At 40.7% G+C, this 21,095-nt stretch overlaps 1 protein-coding gene across 7 annotated transcripts in view; it reads right to left on the bottom strand.

Annotated features, from left to right (window-relative positions):
- Positions 1-19,699, bottom strand: part of sptan1 (spectrin alpha, non-erythrocytic 1) — a 42,503-nt gene extending 22,804 nt beyond the window's left edge. For 6 of the 7 annotated variants that reach the window (XM_084745346.1, XM_084745349.1, XM_084745348.1 and 3 more), the window contains exons 1-20: positions 19,573-19,699; positions 7,330-7,569; positions 6,965-7,090; positions 6,384-6,524; positions 5,701-5,981; positions 5,419-5,563; positions 5,168-5,322; positions 4,815-4,950; positions 4,584-4,685; positions 4,314-4,451; positions 4,088-4,198; positions 3,868-3,945; positions 3,573-3,728; positions 3,253-3,457; positions 2,843-3,024; positions 2,493-2,736; positions 2,208-2,330; positions 1,898-2,115; positions 1,587-1,679; positions 1,264-1,398 (exon numbers count right to left, since the gene is read on the bottom strand). In XM_084745346.1, the coding sequence (XP_084601472.1) occupies positions 1,264-1,398; positions 1,587-1,679; positions 1,898-2,115; positions 2,208-2,330; positions 2,493-2,736; positions 2,843-3,024; positions 3,253-3,457; positions 3,573-3,728; positions 3,868-3,945; positions 4,088-4,198; positions 4,314-4,451; positions 4,584-4,685; positions 4,815-4,950; positions 5,168-5,322; positions 5,419-5,563; positions 5,701-5,981; positions 6,384-6,524; positions 6,965-7,090; positions 7,330-7,566 (3,006 nt within the window). In that variant the 5' untranslated portion in view covers positions 7,567-7,569; positions 19,573-19,699. Of the gene's footprint in view, positions 1-1,263; positions 1,399-1,586; positions 1,680-1,897; positions 2,116-2,207; positions 2,331-2,492; positions 2,737-2,842; positions 3,025-3,252; positions 3,458-3,572; positions 3,729-3,867; positions 3,946-4,087; positions 4,199-4,313; positions 4,452-4,583; positions 4,686-4,814; positions 4,951-5,167; positions 5,323-5,418; positions 5,564-5,700; positions 5,982-6,383; positions 6,525-6,964; positions 7,091-7,329; positions 7,570-15,073; positions 15,209-19,572 lie in introns of those variants that run through there. The other variant, XM_084745347.1, reaches the window with a different exon arrangement.
- Between the last annotated feature and the right edge of the window lie 1,396 nt (positions 19,700-21,095).

Below are 21,095 nucleotides of genomic sequence, written 5' to 3'. Positions count from 1 at the left end.
TTTCTTCTTCTTGTCCCTCTTGTCTAAGAGCTAATAGTTCCTACCTGTCATTGTTTATGGGGGACAGGTATGAGTGTGGTGCCATGTGTGCAAAAGTTTTGTTTACCTGCTGTGAACCCCTAAAGGCCCCAACACATGATCAGCGGTAAAACACTTTGCGCTGGTTGTCCCATTGTTTTCCTATGGAGAGAGTGGTGTCACCCAACCAAGCGGCACCGCTACCCTCGGCGTAACGCACCGCTCAGATCTGCAGCTGACTGCTGTGCTCAAAGTTCAAAATATTTGAACCTTGACCTTGTTTGCCGCTGACATTTCAAAGAGCAACCAATGAGACAACAACTGAATGTGACGATGCAGGCAGAAGAGACCGCAGATGTGTCGAAGTGACACAAGTAGAGGAAATGATGACAGATGGTCGACTCTTCAAGGGAACCCCAGAACCACAGAAGAACTCGCCAGAGTGATCATTTTAATGTCACAATGAAGGGACGACATAGAAAAATCTTGTGGGAACTTCGCAAATCAAGGGTTCCCTTCCAGACACGACCCAATAAAGTGTTTCAGGGTTCCCCAAACTCTGTAACACAATGTTAAAAACAGACTACGATCTTGCCAGTAAACGCCTGGCAAAATGTTAACAGACAGGCTGGGTTATAAGATTTCTGAATCCTATCATTTATGAACTTAGCTACATCCAGAGATAAAGTTAGCTCAGCCGTTTGTACACCTGTTTTGGTGAACATTAAGTACACAAAGATAAGTTGTAGCTGCTTATTCCGAAGAAAACGGGGTTACAGACTGGTGGCAGCAGTGTTTTTTCTTCGTCTTCGGATTAATTTGTAGAGGCATTCAAGTAGTTTATACTCGCCAGGACTGATTGGATAGCGGCTGGCTGCGGTCTACAACTGCACTCTACATTTATTTCAGTTTTACATGGACTTACATGGGTTTTATTTCCAAAGTCGCTGTGGTCATTAGTGGATGATGCTGAGGACAGCCAGTCTCTCACTCATGATGTTTCTCACTCATGATGTTTAGATGTTTACTTGGGGTATCGGAGTAGTTTTATGAGTATGAGTACGAGTACATGAGGTCAGTATCGGACCGATACCCAATGCTGGTATTGGTATCGGTGCATCCCTAATTTCATATCAGCCTTATTTTGATGCATTTGCAGAATGAAGAAAATATTTAGCGGAAAAGCTTGTGTTTGTTTATGCACTCAGACTGTCTATTGAACAAAGAGTTGGTTTTGATCTATACCTTGTTTGTGCTGTTGAGCAGGGTGAGAATGTCCCCCTTCTTCATGGTGACTTCACGGGGACTCTTCTCCTGGTAGTCATACAGGGCCAGGACCAGCTCCTTTCCAGTCTCATCATCAGTTGGTGCAACTTGTTGCTGTTCAGTTAAACAAACATTTTTAGTCACCGATTTGAGTGCTGAAGAAAAAAACACTGAGGAAAGTTTAATTATCTGAGAATTCCCAAAGAGACTAATGATCAGAGGCATTACTGTGCATTAAAAAACAATCCATAGAGGACATGTGCAAAGTCGAGTGTGAAGTGTGAAGAAGGACTGGGTTTTACCCTGCAGGACTGGGCCTGTTCCTTCAGGCCCTGGATGCTGCTGCCGTAGGCGCTCAGGTCAGACATCAGGGCCTCGTGCTTCTTCAGCAGAGCCTTTGGAAGAAAAGATATTTGTAACAAAGAGATACAAAGAAGAGGACAGCAGACTAAATGTAAAATGACCAAAGACAGAAATTAAAGTGAAAAGACAACAAGATCAACAAATCATATATACTTGTTATGTAAACAACAAGCAGACTGATGAACACATTGATTATGTCTTAGAAAATATTAGTTTGTTTTATTTTGTTAAAACCCTTCAGTTAATGTACCTCAGCAGAGTCCTCATCTTTGCCGTAGTCTGTGCTCCCCACGATGGGCTCCTTCTCCCTCATCCAAGACTCAGCCTCGTTGGCATCTGCAAAGTACTGCTGGGCCTGCAGAGAGTCCTCCAGATCCTGTCTCCTCTGGGATGCCTTAGCCTTCAGCGTGTCCCAGCGTCCATGTAGTTCACTCAGCTTAGTTTTCACATCTTCACCAGCAAAGTGCCCTGGGAAAAACATATGAATCATCAGTGTTTTGAGTGTTGGGTCTATTTTGCACTTTTAGAAGTCTTACAGAAGAAATCCTTGAAATGCATACCTTCTTCCACCATGGCCTCTCCTTTCTGGGTGACAGCCTTGATGCGAGGCTCATGACCCGTGATCTCAGCCTGCAGGGCCTGGTGCTTCTTCAGCAAGTTCTGGACACCAATCAAGTCTTTGCCTGAGGAAGAAAGACATTTTTTAGTACTTCAATCACTGAAATATCCTCTAGGTTCACTGTTCATTTATATTAACTGTCCATTTGAAGGAGACTATTTATCATCAACCACGCCCTTACATTTTATAGTACTGTATAATCGATGTTGATTACAGTAAGTTTTACCTCTGTTGGTAGAAGCAGCGATGGGCTCTTTCTCACGGATCCAAGTCTCCTCATCCTCCACATCTCTGAAGAGCTGCTGGAGCCTGAGAGAATCGGACAGTTTCTGTTTGCGTGCAGCCATGGGCTCGCGCAGAGCTTCATAACGGACGACCAAGGCCTCCTGTTTCTTGCGGATGTTGTCAGAGTCAAAGTGTCCAGCCTCTTGGAACTGGCGAGCCTGGATTGTTATTCCATCAATGCGGTCCTGAGAGAGAAGAATTCACACATTTGTTATTCCACTGTTGTACGCAAAGAAAACACAGGCATCAATCGGTATCAGGCTTTCATTATGTATATCTGGCATTGGATACCTGGTGAGCAGCCACATCAGCCTCCAGCAGAGCATGTTTCTTCTGCAGGTTCTGGACGCTGGTCAGGTCTTTTCCATAGTCATCTGAAGCCAGGTGGCCCTCCACCTCATACAGCCACAGTTCGATGTCCTCTACGTTCCTGTTGAACTGCTGCTGCTGGTTGGCCTCACGCAGCTTGATGCCTAAAATAAAAATGTGAGAAAGCAAATTTACAATCATAAGTCAACCATTAATGGGGTGCTGACTTCTTGTCACTAACAGAGTAGTACTGCTACACTTGATTGAAAATTTCAGATTTTAAGATATCAAATCTATATTTAGATGAAATCAAATCTATCAATATAGCGCCTGCATTATTTTTAGTTTTGTTCAGTGAAAACTGGACTACAATAAACTCCTGCAGCCAGTACCTTTGAGCTCGGTGGCCTCCAGCAGTTTCTTCCACTGAGAGCTGACCTCCTCCATGCGGCCAGCCACCTCAGTAGAGGCGTAATGCTTTCCATCCAGCAGCTCCTGGCCAGACTTCTGCAGCGCATCGATGCGGCTCTGATTGGCTGACAGCTCGGCCTCAAAAGCCTGGTGTTTCTGCACCTTGCCCTGCAGATTGGATGGGTCCTATCGTCAAGAGAGCAGATGCACAGAGGTTAGAGAGTGGAAAGATCAGAAACAGTTAGCGCAACACAGACTTACAAACACAATTCAAAATGGAGGACCCTCTCTGATGAACTACCTTGTAAGCCTCATCAGTGGCAGTCTTCATCTTCTCATTGATCCAGCTCTTGAGCTCATCAGAGTCCCTGAAGAACTGCTGCAGGTGGAAAGAGTCCTCCAAGGCAGCACGACGAGACTGAGCACGCTCATGCAGGGCGTTGCGGCGGCTGAGCAGCTATAAATGTGCAAAAGAACAGAGGACATTCTGCTTTTGATTTCACATTGGGAGAAATGACAAAATCCTGTGACTAATTTAGCATTCAGGGTTCACATTTTACATTTGATTTAAGGAGGAAACGGATGGTGGTACTTACAGCATCTCTGCGTGTAGCCACGTCCTCTTTGGCATAGTGGTTGTTCTGGATCAGTTTGGTAGCAAACTCATCCAGGGCCTGGGGATGTACAAAACAAAGAGATTAAATCATATCCTAAGCATCTTATTTCATAACAGTTCTACTCTAGAAACAAGTGTATAGAATCTGGCTGTGAAAGTGGAAAGTTAATTGTATAGATGAACAAACTGGAGTAACTTACAGTGATCTTCTCTTCCTGGGCACTAAGTGACTTCTCAAAGTCCTCGTGTTTTTTCAGCAGTGCCTCAACACTGTCCAGGGAGTCACCAAGGTCTTCATTCAGGAGAAAAGCCTATGCAATGAACATACAGCATTTAAAAACTGGCATATCACATCTATCACACAGTACGCACTGGGGTAATCTTTCTAGAAGATATATACTGATGTCAGTTGGCGTGTCAGGTTACCTCTTGTTTGCTCATCCAGTTGTCAACTTGCTCAGTATCCCTGTAGAAGAGCTGCAGGTCCATGCATTGCTCATACTGCTGCCTGCGAACCTCCCACAACTCCAGCAGAGACTCCTTCTCCTCAGAGAGGATGCCCAGCTACACACAACACAACAAACCATTCTAATCATATTGAAGGTTATAACATACTAGTGTGCTAGTATAGATTTAGTAAGATAATATCACACAAAAGAATAAAGTATAATCTGGATGCTGTCATCACAGTCCTACCTTTTCCTTGACCTCATCAGAGGCATAGTGTCCTGTATTGAGCAGAGCCTGGCCAGCTTCATCAGTGGCTCTGAAACTGTCCTCATGAGCATCAATCTCTCCCTGAAACACATAAGGAAAACAATTAACCAACCTCACACTGCATCTGTATACAGCTTTTACAAACGACAAAGCTAGAATGATCATCAAACTCCCAGAAGCTATGACCTGGTGTGTTATGGGAGATTTTACCTTATGCTCCTGGTGGCGGTCGAGCAGAGCCTCAGCTCCAGCCACATCATTGGCCAGTTCATCAGCATTGATTAGGGCTTTCATCTCTGTCACCCAGCTGGTCAGGTCCCTGAAGTCTGCAGTGAAACGCTGAAGCCTGAAAGAGATTGTCACAAGAGGGCAGAAGTGAGCAGATACAGCACTCTGGTGCAGCCTTAAATGATATCTGCCAGTGGAGAAGTAGATTACATATTCTTTTTTTTTGTTTGTTTGTTTTTTTTTTGTTTTTTTTTTACACACAAGCATCATATTTGATGAAGTAACACATGTGGCTCTGCACACAGTTTATCACTGAGTTGTGTGTGGTATTTTACCGGTAGGAGTCATTGAGGCGGGCGTGGCGCTCAGCAGCCAGAGTGCGGATCTGTTCCCAGTTGGTGACGAGTTCATCCTTCTTCAGATGAATCTGGGAGGCATTTTGGGGATGTGTCTGCTGCAGGCGCTCAGCATCACCACCCAGTGTGTTGACCTGATTGAAAGAGGAGAAAAAGAGGAAATTAGAATACCAAGCTTTTCACTTCACAGCTGTTCTATATATATATATATATATATAGCATCTTCTTACCTTATCCTCCAGGGCAGCGAGGTCTCTCTCCAGACCCTCATGTTTGCGAAGCAGAGCCTGCACACTGGCCAGGTCACGACCAAAGTCATCAGAGGCCATCAGCTGCTCCTTCTCCTTGATCCAGCTGATGGTCTCATCCACATCCCTGTTGTTGCAATCAAACACACAGGTTTGTATTTACACAGTGTCAAAATGCAATTTCTTACCAAAGCCTATTAAAATCACCAGAGATAGTAAGTGTACATATTTTAATAAAAACATGATTGCTCAGATGTTATTTACCTGTTGAAGCGCTGCACCTCAGCAGCCCCAAACAGCTTGCCCTGCCTCTGCTGGGCCAGGCCCTTCAGGCGCTGCCAGGCTGAGTTGACCTCGTCCTGCTTGCGAACGATGAGCTCGTTCTCAGGATGCGCTTCCTGGATCAGTTTGGCTGCCAGCTGGTTCACCTCATTCACACGCTCCTCGTGGGCAGCCAGGTCTGTCTGGAATTCTTCAAACTTCTTCTGCAGGAGCTCCACATGCTCCAGGTCCTGGCCCAGCTCCTCGGAGGTGGCCATGGCCTCCTACACATGGAAGTCGATGAGCAACACTGAGGTCAATATCAAATGTTTTTACTTTAACACTAAAGTCAAACCTCTAACCTTAAACTAAATCTGCTAGATTTTGCACTAAATCAAAAGTAGATTTTGTCGACTAAAACAAACAATGCAGATGACTAAAACTAAATTAAACTTTGCTGAGGTTTCAACCTTGGCTTGTTGTTACCTGACAAAATCAGCCTAATTTTCAGTCCTCATTCAGATTAATTTGTAATATCAGCCTCAGGCAGGCTTTTTAGCTTTCAGCTACAATTAGCATTTCCCTTAAATGAGGACAGCTTTCTTTTGTCAGATGAGCTGACCAACAAATACAGAAACTTTATCCTGCCAAATAGCTAAAAAAAAAAATGTGAATGTGAATCTGACCTTGTCACTGATCCAGTCAAGAGCATCTTCACACTCACGCAGGTACTGGACCAGTTTCTGGGCCTGCAGGAGACGCATGCCCTTCTCCTTGGTCTTCTGCAGCAGGAGGTCCCACAGGCGATGCAGCTCCTCGAGACGAGTCTAATGCACAGGAGGGAAGAGAAGTTTTTTTTTTTAAATGTTAGTGCAGAAAGAAAAAAACAATGATTAGAAGTTCCCTCTGACTCTGGAACATTTTTAAATATCTTGTTATAAATTCCACCTGAAACTAAAATCATTCCCACAAGCACCATTCTCTTATAAGCTGACCCATTAAAATGCCAGTTGTTTTTCTAACCACAGAATGATAAAAAGGGATAGACTGTTGTGAAGAGCTGGATGTGGAAGAATTTTCACAGCACTCAAGAGTCACACAGCAGCTCAACACCTACTTGTATATACTCAGCCATATTGTAACTTGTAACTATGGGTCTCTGTTGTGTCCGGTAAGGCGTGTAGGACTGAATCAGATGGGGCAGGTTAACAGTGGACTGCATATTCAGACAATATTTGAGTAACTACATCTTTGTTATTTGTCTTACTCGAATGGTCTCAGAGGCGAAGTGGCCCTCGCTGATCATACGGTTTCCAGTGTCGTCCAGTTTGATGATGGCCCCAGCATTGGCCTGAACTTCAGCTTCAAAGGCCTGATGTTTCTGCAGCTTACCCTGTGTAGCAGATATAAAACATATCCCAAAAATATATAACACAAATCATGACAAAGCCAGCTGTAGTCAAGAACTAATGACTAGTCAAAGTTCAGCCAAATTCTTGACCGTAACTTCAAAATATAGATGAACAAAAGCTTATCTACACTGTTAACTAAGAATGTTGACAGTAACAACGGCAAGTTAACAGTTTTATGTGGCCAAATACTGTTAACAGAAACATAACCAGGCTGACAAACCTGCAGGTTGGAAGGGTCCTTGTAGTTCTCATCGGAGGCGATCTGCAGCTTCTCCTGGATCCACTTCTCCAACTCGTCGGCATCACGGCGGAAGAACTGAAAGCGGTAAGAGTCCTCCAGCTTCTGCCGGCGCATAATCGAAAGCTCCTTGAAACGCCGGTAGCGATCCAGCACCTGCTGCCGGCGCTCCTGGATGTCTTCTGCTGTCTCCAGCACTTTGACCCCTGCGGTGTCCATTTTCTGGAAACACACAATAAGACTAAGATTCAACACATTTCTGCTAATCTGGTGCAAACTACATCCATGACCAATCAGCTCAGTGCAGAAAGCCAGCTGAAATAAGTGAATTACTGTAGCATGAATTTATTTGGGTAACATTTAACATTTTACCTGCCCAGCAGGCCACCCAAATACTGACATAATATGGCTAACACTGACTAAATACAGGAAAACCTCACACAAGCTAAACTGTGCAATACAATAAGACAGCTGCTCTTGCTGTGACCATTTGTGACCATTATCGTGAACTTGCCACACACTGGAGTGCTGTGGTACTGTTTTTCTTTTATTAATTACAGTAAGGATCCAGCACCCAGGTATCTAGCTACAGATATCTCACACAATACATGCTCAAACTCTTTTTGACATTTCTATCTTTGCTGATAAAATCATACTTGACTTATGCAGTCTCTCTATATTTAAATTACAAGTATTCTATCAGAGAAAAAGGACGACCTGAAAAGACGTCCTTTATTAAATAATAAATCTGGTGTGTACAGCATTTTTTGTTTGCTTCAATTTTTTTCTATTAACTTAAAGTGCTTCTGCTTTCCTTCTTTACTAAAAATAAAAGTAGCCAGCCATGGCCTTAGCGTGTACAAAATATTGACATGAGCAGTCTTTGGCAATGAATGCTTGAATTATGTATGTATAACTGCAAAACAATAACAATGCAGTGGTCAATCCTTGAAATGAAATAAAATATCAGACCATGTAGCCTGACAGGATGGTAGTACTTTTTTTTTTTTTATCATAATACTGTAATATTCAATATTAAACACAACGCTATAGTTTATACTATAAGATAGCTCCTCTCTTGTGTCAGTTTGAATAGGTTTGTCCATTCATATCCAAAAAGACTGCGACAGCAATGTGGTCTCTTTTCAAAGTTATGTTAAAACCTCACTTTTTACATTTACAAATTGCAATTGTTGTTAGATATCATACCATTCATAGATGCTATTCTATCCAGCGGCAGATAATATCACACAATAATGATCATTAGACTTATTTTGAGATTTTTATCTTTCCTTATAAGACCACCTATGTTTCCTGCAGTCTCTGCATAAATTACAATTATTGCCAATGAATAGAAAAGCTCAGTGGGAAGAAAGGAGAGAAAGAAAGTTCTACTGTATGTGTCTCCAGGACCTTTAACTTCTACAACTTCACTTTTAACAGAAACTTGGCTTAGATTTATTAGGCAGGATAAAAAGAACAAACAAAAATCCTCCATCCTGTCTCAAGCTGAGCAACCAAGGGGCCAGCAGCTGAAATAATAAAATGCCAAAGAGGGGTGGGGGGCGGAAATTCCACATGCATGCGAACAGTCACCAAGCTTCACAACACAATGGGATCGCTGCAGTCAGCTGCTCTGTACACTGTCCCTCTGGCCCCATTGGCCTATGTGGTCTCAAATTGTGGCTAATGTCTTGCTAGCAACCTTGTTGCACAGGCACCAAACCAGAACAAATTCTAGGAATAAGCCAATCAAAGCATGAGCCACAATGTCCGAAGAACTGACATGAAAACCATTTAGAAATTCAAGATAAAAGAATCAGTGAAACTAACTGTGGTGTGATTCTTGGTTTTTACTAGAATGAAAGTTGGTGACACAAAGAGAAGAAGCGAGAGAGATATTGATCTGTCTAACTGAACCAAGGTCAACCAAACCCCAAGCACAATAGCCGATATCCAGGCAGAGTGCAGAGTGCAGGGTGGGGGTAGGGGTGTGTGTGTGGGGTGTGTGTGTGTGGAGTGTGTCAGGCAAAATGTAGATGAACGTGGGTTTTTGTTGATGTTGCAGACAGTGAGACAAAAAGCGATGGATGGATGTGAGACAGCCTCCTGGTCCATGTCTCCACTCAATGGGAGGATTAGTGGAGTCAGCAGTGCAGGGCTTTTTAACCAGAGCCAGAGCACAGAGGTGCTTTGGTCCCCAGAGGCACCATTAGCTTTCCAGACAAGCAAGCATCCCAGTGAGCCCACACATACACAATCACACAACAATTTAGTTTCAGTGAGGATACTGTAAGCCGATTACTGGCATCAAACCACTGACTGAAAAAAGTGACTGTCCAGAATGTTGGCAGCACCCCTCCCCCATCTCCTAAATTGCCCCAGTTCACAGAGAGCTTAAATCATCTCAGGGATTTAACTGACCTCAGCCTCATTCTGAACAGTGACGTCAGACAAATGGAACTGACACTCCCTCCAACTTTATGGGGATTTTTAAAAAAGAAAAAGTGACACAAACAACAGCAAACAAAATAGTCAGTAACAGCTAGGTAGAGGACAGATCGCATACACTCAGGGTTCAATGTTTATGTGTTTCTTTTTTGGTGGGTCAGAAATCTACTCGCCCCTGTACAACAGTTTTATTCATTAGTAGTTATCAAATGAAACCAAAGACTTAATAGTCATGTCATGGTTAATCTGAGGCTGCAATGTCTATAAAATGTCAGAAAATAGTGAAAAATGTCAATCCCAGTTTTTCAAGCCCAATGTGATGTCCTTAATGTCTCATTTTGTAAAATGAAAATCAAAATATATTACATTTAATGATGAAAATCTGGACATATCCATATCTCCATATTTGAGAGGCTGGAAACAGTATTTTCTGCCATTTTTTCCTGAAGCAAGTAACCAGATTTACTTGCCCAACATGGCCTTTCATTTGCCCTTTTACCTTTCTCACTCACAGCACCTTTCAAGAGGACTTGTTTCCATGTGAGGGTCAAGAGGGTCAAATAAATATGTGGTTCAATATAAAGTCTGCTAGTGAGGTGGCTTGCAAAAAGCAGCGTAGGCCCACCTCAAATAAACTCAACTGCAGTGTCTTTTTGGAGACTTTGGAGAATCAGTAATTGTTTTTTTCTAGCATGTTGTTAGCTGTCCACTTTCAATCCCATGATGCCTTGGGTTGAGTCTGTCAATCAGTCTGAGTCTGTGTTCATGACTGGGCAGAGAGACAGCTCTCATCTCAAACACAATAAAATAACATGAGATTGACACCACAAAAAGAATTTGCAGTAACGACAGTAATGAGCTCAACCGCGCAGTAGGCATCACATGACTGCAGCATTGCAGTCACGCAGTTATCGGCACAGCCGTACTTACAGCGCTCTGACGCCCCTAAATACAGCCCTGCAACTGCTGATAGTACTTCCTGTCACCTTGCATCAGTAGATAACAGCTTTCTCTCTTTTCAGTTCACTGCTGCCTCTGAGAGGGTTTCTGCTCTCAAACCCTCAAACACCCACACACACTGATATCAGCCAGCAGTATGGTTGTAGTAGGATGATTACTTTCTTTTTACAGGCATGTTTAAAATGTAATGCTGGGTGGGAACTTTGAATCATGCCAGCAGCGTGTGACTCAAAGTCATCACGCTTCCAAAGTCCAATTATCCACTTTTACAGGTACAGAATCAGCAGAAGGTACTGTCACTATGATCTTTCTGTGGAAAGTCCAGAAAAAGTGTCAGCTTAAGATATTGTGACAAAAATACCCAACTGACAAAAATATCCAACCTTCTTTATGGTGGAATATTAATACTCTTAACCTCGCCAACAAACGCTATAGGGCTGAAAATGATTGCTCAAGGAAGTTGTACTGGAATATAAAATTCCTGATTCCAATTTTATCCATTTAAGACAGCAATGCAGCCTCAATGACTGCATTTACCTACCAGTGAGGCCCTGCTAGCTTAGTTGCCTCATAACCTAACAACAGCTGCCAGAAGGATCGTATCAATGCACATGCTGATGAGATTTGTCAGTAAAATACATCATTCTATTTATGAGGCATTTACCAGTTGTTATTGTAATCAATTATAATGATATTTAAATATATTTTTGTTCAAGAAAATCAATAAATGTTCATTTAGGAGACCTGGTCTACTAATTTCTTTGTTTACTCTTAAAAAACACTTTTCTTATTCACTTACTTTATCATCATATAAAAGAATGATCTGTATCAATGAAAATAATGAATACAGAATCCATCTTTTATCAATTCTCTGCTACAAATCAGGGATTTCTCAAAGAACCACTGCCCAGATATACTGTGTATTTTTAGAAACACTGTGTGGATCCCATGCTGACTTTAAGTGCTGAGAGACAGCACTCTGCCGGGAGATAAAACACATAAGTGTGTAGGTGGATGAATGGAAGCCAATGGTTATCGATTCACTCCATTAAAATGAGTGCCCACATAGTATAGAAAGTAGCCCAATTATTCATCTACCTCTACCAAGGTTTATGCATCCTTCCTGTAGGGACAAAAATTTAAACCCTTACAACGAACTAGCAAATAAGCTCTGTGCATAACAAAGAGTTCTGCCTCATTTTCCACTGCATGGTACAGCTCAACTCAGCCTTTTTTGGTTTTCCATGGTCAAAAAGTGTGGACAGCACCTGGTATTTTTTGGTATCACTTCAATCGAGGTTCCATGCAAGCTTAGCTGATACAAAAACATGGAGTTAAAACAATGCAGATGACTGATTGGTCAGGGAATTATTACTAGAATTGAAACAGAGCAGCCAGAGTCAGTTTATTGTCTGTGCTCTGTTGTAGGATTTCCTAAATGGCCCTGTTTTTTCAGCAGTCTTTTGTCTTGCTGTCTTCAGCCTTCTTTGAGACAAAGTTAGTGTCCTCGCTGTGACAAACAGCCACATACCAAGAATGAAACCCTGAGATATTATCCATTGTTGCTGTGTTGGTGCTGCGTTGAAAATGATGTCATGACAGTGTCATTTGGCAGCCCTATGACGATCAGATAAGAATCCCATCGATGCTGAAACAGAATTGAGAGAAGTATCTGGTACCAAAAGCAAACTGTGCCAAGCCAAATTGTACTGTATCGTGCACTGGAAATGAAGCTTTCCACCGATCCAAAGCAACCTGCAGGTGTAACAAGTTTGTGAAGCTACACTGAAAAGAACAGCTCAGGGAAAGTTTGACGGGGACAGAGGAAGTCAATTTGAAAAAAAAAAAAACAAGCTGTTGTTGAAGTTTAACACAATTAGGGTGGAATTCAAAGGTTTGACCCTAAATCCATATTAAAGCTGAACTATAGTTTGAATACTTAGTAAATATAAGAAGCTTGTTTGCAAAAAGTCATCTGAAGCATTGCTGCTGTTACAACGAAGCAAGGTTACACCCTGACATTAGACTCTTGAATACAGCATCTTTTCAGTCAAGTAAAACATTACATAAATCCTCTGTTATCATGAGTGGTCCATACAGTGAATGAAGTCATTCACTTAGCAGCTCCCAGTAACTATGGTGAACCATCTGTTATGGATAGGGGGTCACACTGACGCCATACTGGGAGGATGGAAGCTAAAGGAATTTGCAGGAAATGGGAGTCTCATGAGACTAGGCAGGCCTATTTTCATGCTGAGGAACAGAAGAGAAAAGGATGATGATATAACTGCAACACCCGGTCTTTTCTCTTTCCTCAGACTGAACTATGTACAACCTGCAGCTGGCTGTCATTCCCTTTGCTTCACAGCACAGCCAGACAGAAACACACTGTGCTGAGGAATGAGTTCAACAAAGTAGACGCATCTGAATTCAAAACTAGAGGTTCACAATTCCTTCTAGTAGCTAAAATCTGAACCAATTATTCAGCAAGTTTGGAACCTTAGGCAACCAACTGCAAAAATCTATATCTGAAATTGATTTGATATAGAATCTACTATTAAAGGTAATACAAAACAACAACAATGACAGCAGTAGCCTGAACACAATCTACTGATATTTACTGACTTGTGTCATGGAAAGGCTGGCCCAAACTCCTGTCTAGTCATTAGTCATCAGCTTTACATTACTCCTATTAGGCTCATATGTAGCAGGTATCAAGAAGTAATCTCAACATTTTCTGAAGGACTGAACACTGTCAGACTTTGGAATGCATGAGATCGGTTCACCAATAGCTGAGCATATGGGCTGAGTATTGATCAAAAATGTTCAATACTGGTATTGATACATTGACTTTGATACTGGTTCCTGAAAGATACATTTTTCAATGCCAATTTTACAGAAATCAATTCAACAAAAAATAATTACATGACATTACAATTATGGTACAACTGCTCTTTTCAAATGAGGAAGCTATTAAAAGTCATGGGAGCAGCTGAAGAAATTAATCTGCACACTTTACTCAACTTGGATAACTGGACTAAAATGAAACTGATGGAATACCTCTACAGTATTGTTAGTCAAATGACCTTTAAAGACAAACAGTAGTCCGCCTAATCCTAATCCTAAGAAGACGAAGGAGGGAATGACTGTGTGAGTGATGTTAATAGTACTCAGAAACAGTGTCAGAGTGAGGCTTTTTACCTTCTCTGTGCTAAAGAGCAGCTAGCCCGGCTCTAACAACCAGTCACAGTCATAACTTGTCTATTTCTCTACTTTTACCTGTTGGTCTATAAGCATATCTATGTCAGCTGTCATGTCAGAAATGCTCTCGGCCTCCAGGTTAACCATATCCAGGTGGAGAGGAAAGGATGCATTGGGGACGATGTTGTGGACAGACTCACCTACAAGCTGCATTGGCTAGACAACCAGTACAAAGTTCAATTAACATCAATTATCTGTGCAGATAAGTAACTGGCAGTTAAAACAAAACAGACAATAATCCCTGCCTCTAGATGCAGCGTTAACGTTGCATTTTTCCTGCACGCTTCTACGAAGTGAAACATCACCAGCATTATTAGATCTCAGTATAAGCATGCTGCGTGCTTCTTTGCTCACTGACAACGACGAGATCGACTTCATAGATACTGAAATTTAGTACCAAATGACAAGGCATTTTTGAATAGTTCAAAGCAGGATCTAAGCAATTCAGTCAGTGCCACAGAAGTATCAAAGAATGGTACCTGGACGAATTATATAAAATCTATACCTGAAATTAGAGCTGAATTAGAGCAGTAAACCAAACCTAATTTATTAGGCCTAAAATTTGCTGAGTCTTGGCCTGGAAAATGCCAACAGAAGCTCCAGTCAGTTAAACTAGGCTTTCACTACTCCTATTAGGCTGATAACTAACGCTCATCAGGGAGTATGCAAACTAATCTCAATGTTTTCTGAAGGACTGAACACTGTAAGACTAGGAACTCATGATATAGGTTCACAGATACTTTACCATCTATATTTTAAGGTAAGATTGCACTTAATATTCATGCAAGGAATATCACACCAACAAAATGCATGCAGTAAAAACAAACTACTGTCTATTTTTCTACACAGAGAGCACAAGAATAGAGTTATGCCTATACACCAGGATAGTCAAAGCTTGAAGGCCAACAGAAACACAGACAAACACATGCACAATTCAGATCACCAGCTACTTACCAAATCCTCACATTCAAATTAAACCGACATTACATTTTCATACTGACAGATCTGAGTTGGTAGTCTGACAGGATGAAAATACAACAAAACTAATACATACATCAGATTTTTTTATTCTGGATCCTCAGGTTTTCTTGTATCTTGGATGATCAGAAGGCTACATCAGTGGCGAAGTCATAGTCTGCAGCAGTGTGTACATCTCAAGTACACTCCTCAACAGTCTGATAGTGATTGAAGAAGTCTCATCTACTACGCAGCACAGACAGACGCATTGCATCTGCAGTGACTACGCTGTACAAAAGAGCAAGCCAAGATGTAGCCCAGCCCATGCGTCTCTCTGTGCTCTGTACCTCCTACCCCTCCCTCCAGCTCTCTCCCAGCCCTTTACTCAGCAAAACAACATCACCGCTGCCCTACACTGCTCTCGAATCTTCTTTTATATACAAACAGAGAGACACACAGGCACACACAAACACACATAAGCACACAGTGAGGCACACATGGATGTTACCTTCAGTTTGGGTTTAGTAAAGGTCGACATGTTGCGTATCTGTGTAGGCTAATCTGTGCAGGGCATAACATTGACCACACAATCAGTAAGAAGCAGTCAGCAGAGAGTAGTCATTAGAAGATGCTGCTTTCACAGGAAGCATAATGTTAATGTTTCAGCAGTCAATGCAATCAAGAATCACTGTACATCTGAGATGGAAAGAACACAAACACAGTCTTAACATGTCTGGAAAGTAGTTAATGGTAGCAGCAGAATGACAATGAGTTAGCAGGCTGTACTGAATCTGCAGGCCCAACACCGAACTTGACAGCCCTGGAGACAGGGAGGCCTATTTTTTATTTGGGTCATGGTCACCCGACAGTTCCAGTGAAAAAACAAAAAAAAAGACTTTTCCTAGGCTGTACAGGTTGAGAGGGAATTTGGAGAAGAGAAATACGTCAGTTTTTATTCACTGTAGCACAGGACTTGTCATAAAGTCTGTGTAGCTGTGTTCAAATCACAAATTAGCAATATTACTCAAAGGCTTAACACAGAGGCTGATTACAAATGACTGCATGGCTGACTATGCAGAAACAACCGACCCCACCCTTGAACGTCCCCCTAACATCATTAACACATATCTAATGCATGGGTACTAAATACTGAGATGGATCTACTTTGTATTCCAAACATTTGGTAGGATCACAACTGAATGATACATTTCCCCAGTCCAGCTACTTGGCCAAATAATCCATGAGTAGGATTAGGTATTGTTTAAAAAACATACTATGTCAGTTCTAAAACCAGTACTCTTAAAGTGATACCGATACCAAGGGAGTTCTTCAGTCATCTCTTTTTCAAAGGTTCTTCTTTATGAAGAATATCTGCAGTGACTAACTGTGAGAAAAACCATGTGAATAGTCTTTTTTTCTAGAACTGGAAACAAAAAGGATCAGTTGGAGGTACTGCTTGACTGGAGAAGTTCTGGTACGTCTTGGTACTGGGTTATTTCAATCAATACCTTAAAGGTTTTGAGTACCATTACCATGCCCTATGCATGAGAAATATTTATTGAGAAAGCATACAACCAATAATGTAAAAGGGAAAAAAGCATGGTCAACAGTAGAGCTGGGCAATATATTGCTAAATATCAATACTGTAATATGACACTAGATGTCATTAGATTTTGGGTATGATTATATTGTGATATGGCATAAGTGTTGTCTTTTCTTGGTTTTAAAGGCTGCATTACAGTAAAGGGATGCCATTTTCTGAACTTACCAGACTGTTCTGGCTAATCTATTATTTGCCTTTACAAGCTTAGTCAATATATCAACATTACTGATGACTGTCAATAATTTCCTAATAATTTGTGAAAGCACCAATAGTTATTTCCACAATGCTGTTAGAATATTAATAGATATGGATAGAGGTATTTGGTCAAATATCATGATATGTGATTTTGTCCATATCACCCAGCCACAGTCAACAGCCTGGTTACAATGCACACTGCACAATGTGCCTTCATAGGCTCAGACTTAAACATTTATAAATAATCATGTTGTCTGTGTTAATTGTAAATAAAGCTGGACCGATACTGGAGTTAGGGGTCAGTTGTCGAACTTGAATTAAGTAAAACTACAAAAATAAATAAATAAAAAACAATCTATATTTTATTCTGTTAAAAAATACAGTTTTCATACCTGGGGATACGCAGATAATGATATACCTGTGATAGGACAATATTGGGTCTGTACTATCGGTCAACCGATATATCAGCCAGGGTCTTGTTTTAAGATGGAGGACAAAATTATTCAGGTGATAATTAAATATAATCCAATTAAAATTAAGCAACATAGACAGACATATACTTGGTCCTGGGAAAATCCGGACAGTATTTCAAGCAGTACAGCTCAAAGAGCTGTCCCATCGTGCCTCCATGTTTCTGTGCCACAGCAACATTAGGTCAGACACACTGTCCAGCACTGTCTAGCAAAGGCTGGTAGAACCGCCCAAGCATTCACTACCTGCAATTTTCCTATTTGAGGGTCTGACAGATGGGCAAACACCCTTCATCATCCAGGAGCTGCTGCCAAAGAGTGATACGTGCATCATGTACCATTTTGTCTAATCAAATGAATCATAACTACTGTCATCAGATTCTGATCATGTTCATTTCAATCCCTAATGACAGGGAAAACTGTCCTGTTTGCTGATTTAAAAAAAAAATATCTGTGTCAATTAAATACTCTCCTATTTCCTGTCATTTTACATTTGGTTGACAGGATGCTTTGCACAATTATGGTGGATATAAAAGCCAAATAATAAATGTAAATTCTACTGCAGTGCAACAATAAAACTCATTGGGATAGACAGAGTGATAGATAGACAGATGGATGGATAGATGGAACTATACTCATATTGAACCTCTATGCCTATCAAATAACCAAACTGTTTCAAAAGCATCTGCCAAATGAGCGATGGCCCAGACCTACAAAACTGGTGATATTAATATACTGTAATATATACATATTGGGAATACACAATGGCAAAAATATAGGGGTGGGAAATCAGCACCCGACAAATGTTTGTTATGTAAAAGTGGTTGGTAGATTTTAGACACAATTAATGACTGACTAATGAGTGACTAATGAATTTGAACACTTGTATGTCAGAGCCTGGAAGTTCACATTTTCAACAATACATTTCCTGCCCTAATATATGAGCAATATATACAAGTTGATCTCCATACAAAGTTTCTGTGGCACTCAGATGAAAAAAAATTGCATTACCACCATATGATTTAACTGCTCATAAGCAGTTAAAGTACTATGGCTCATTCTGTGACTTAATGCACCCAAATCTGTGGACCTCCAGCTAAGGATATCCTGGTATTTAAATGGTTAATGTGATTCTCAGCCGTTACTATGGTAGTCCTTTCTTTCCCATGATGCTTAATCACTATCTTGTAGGCTGTACAGCCTTCTATTTGAATTCCTCTCAAGAGTGGAGGGCCAGTTGGTATGTGAAGAACTTGGCACCACCCTGACAAAGCCTGTCAGTTGCAGAGGTGTAAGATAGCGCCTTACCGTTATAGCAATCAAGCGGATTTCACTATCCACTAAAACATTCAAGCAAATTATACACTATCTTTATGCAAAGTATATGTCGTCATGCTGTATTAGAAGTAACTTTATCTTCTCATAGCCTTGTCTGCTCCTTTAAATCACCTAAATTAGCTGACGACAATAAATTAGACAAAATTATGTCACAAATTGTTAATGTGAGAGGATCCGTCTACCAGAGAACTCGTGTAAATTATTAACAGTGACACTGTCTTCACTTAAATGAATGCAGGGTAAGAAGAGGACTGACAGCCGGGGCCATATGTCCAAAGGTATTCAACTGCACTGGGCGGCTCCCTTTCAGCCATGGCCGACCAGCTCATGTAGCCTCCTACAAAACCGTGTGTGTCTCAATCCAGTGGTATTTGATTCATAGATTCAAAGCACACAATGCAGAAACCGTGAGAGACGACATATTTCAATTAAGACTGCTGAATATGATTTAATTACTGCACATTTACATTGTAAAGTAGTCGACAAGCTAGGTTAAGCAACAGTTCGTGACATAATTAAACCAATAACTTGTTATCACGTTACACTTTAAAGGCAAAATCATAATAGTTCGCCAACATTAACGTTACATACAGATTTATGAAGGTTTAATTAAACCACTTCGTTTGAATGCAACGTAGCTCTAGGTCGATGGGTTTCAATGCAGGCTAACGTAATGTCATTGGGTTTAGTTGGTAAATGTTAGCATGTGGATAATATCTATTTAACATAATCTGCTGACTACTTTAGAGGTTCACTGTCAAGCCCAGTCTGCCGTCAAGTTCCTCGACCCATAGTTGTGTAAATATCATTCAACAAAAGGAATGCTTGCAGCTGGCTAGCTAACGTTAGCCACCGAGCTAACGAAGCCGTAGCAACCAAGGAGCAGAAATTGAATTAACTGAACAGGACAACTGGGGAGGCACGGTCTGTATGATGCAATGAATCCGTTTTCAATTGGCTGACTCGATAAATATATGTGTATTTTCATACCTTAGTCTGTTGTCAAAAGAGCTTAAGAAGTGATGTTTGTCCAGGCGGATCGACGACGGAGGATGAAGGGCTGCTCGCTACGATGGCTGTTTTTTTTTTTTCTAACCAAATGTGACGTAATTTTCTGCAGCTGTACGGAAAGAACCGATAAATACCGAAAGTACCCGAAACAAGCTTTAAACATTTCATACATTTTGACGACAAAAAACACTCAGGCGTCGACGATAGGGAGGCCGAGATGAAATGTAGTAGTCTAATAGTAGTAGTAGTAGTAGTAGTAGTGATGATTGTATTTATCATATTTTTTGTAAAATTATTTACAATTTTATACATTTATTTATTTATATACTTTTTTCATTTAACCACAGTATAACTTGCTGTAGTGAAATAAATAAATCTGTCAACATGTCAACATTACAAAATAGTTTAAAGGAAAAAAATCTAATAAAAAATAAACTTGGACCTTGTAAACTTACATTTATGTATATAGAAATTGTCTAGAATAATCAATAGATTTATGGTATATGACTTTTTTTTTGTCATATTAAAGAATCCAGATATAATAGGTTCATAAAATAATGCAAACCCTTTTTACAAGATGGCAATAATATATTTGGAAACTGTTGTAAAAATTCTTCATCTAAATAGTGAGAGTTGCTAGTTCTCTGAAGAATTACCAGGATGGTGTGATGAATCACATCTCTTTACTTCATGCAGCATGGAGAGAAGATTCAAGCACAGTGTTCAGCCTTATATACAGAAACAACAGCTGCTGATTCCATACCAGTGTTGATTCAATCATTTCTTCTTCAGATGTTAACAATGTGTAAGCACAGCAGTCTTTCTGAGTACAATGTCCCATTGTTTTTTCTTCCTTCCTCACAACTCAGAGATAAAGAATCCCATAATCAATACATATTTTTTAAGTACTGCAACGGCAGAATCACAGAATCGCAGAATACAAATCTCAAAATGTTACTACATTTAATAAAGAAAATATTTAAATGTTGAAGCATAGTTTTTTCAGACTGCACGAATACACTTTGCAAGACAAATAATAGATAAAGCAGGACAGACCTGCTTGTGGAGGCCAATGCAGAGCTGGGTGTGTTTTTATTCATTTTATTGTGACACTGTGCTCCCATCTCTGCAGGTTCAGGCTGTATTGTTGATACAGAATGCACTGTAGCTTTATCAGTAAACTGATTCTCTGTGGCTGTCAGTTATTAACAATGAACTGCAAAGTCTGTGTTCTGCTGTGAATAGAAAGCACGTCAGCCCTTACACAATCTCTCTGTAACCATCTTTGTTGTCTGTGGGAATTCCTTCAACAGCATTTCCATCAGCTGACCATCATAAGGACTTACCAGACAAGACATCATCTGTTCGTGAACTGTTACACATTGCTATTGGTTGATATATTGTTTTGCACTTTATTTCCATTTTTAATGGCTCTCTCCTAGCATGAACTAAAATGTAAATTTTCAAATCTAATTACTCCTCTATATACTGAATATACATTC

This window comes from Lutjanus erythropterus, chromosome 20 (assembly GCF_056507025.1).
Source record: "Lutjanus erythropterus isolate fLutEry1 chromosome 20, fLutEry1.hap2, whole genome shotgun sequence".
NCBI lineage: Eukaryota > Metazoa > Chordata > Actinopteri > Lutjaniformes > Lutjanidae > Lutjanus > Lutjanus erythropterus.
This window is presented reverse-complemented; position numbering and strand designations above follow the sequence as displayed.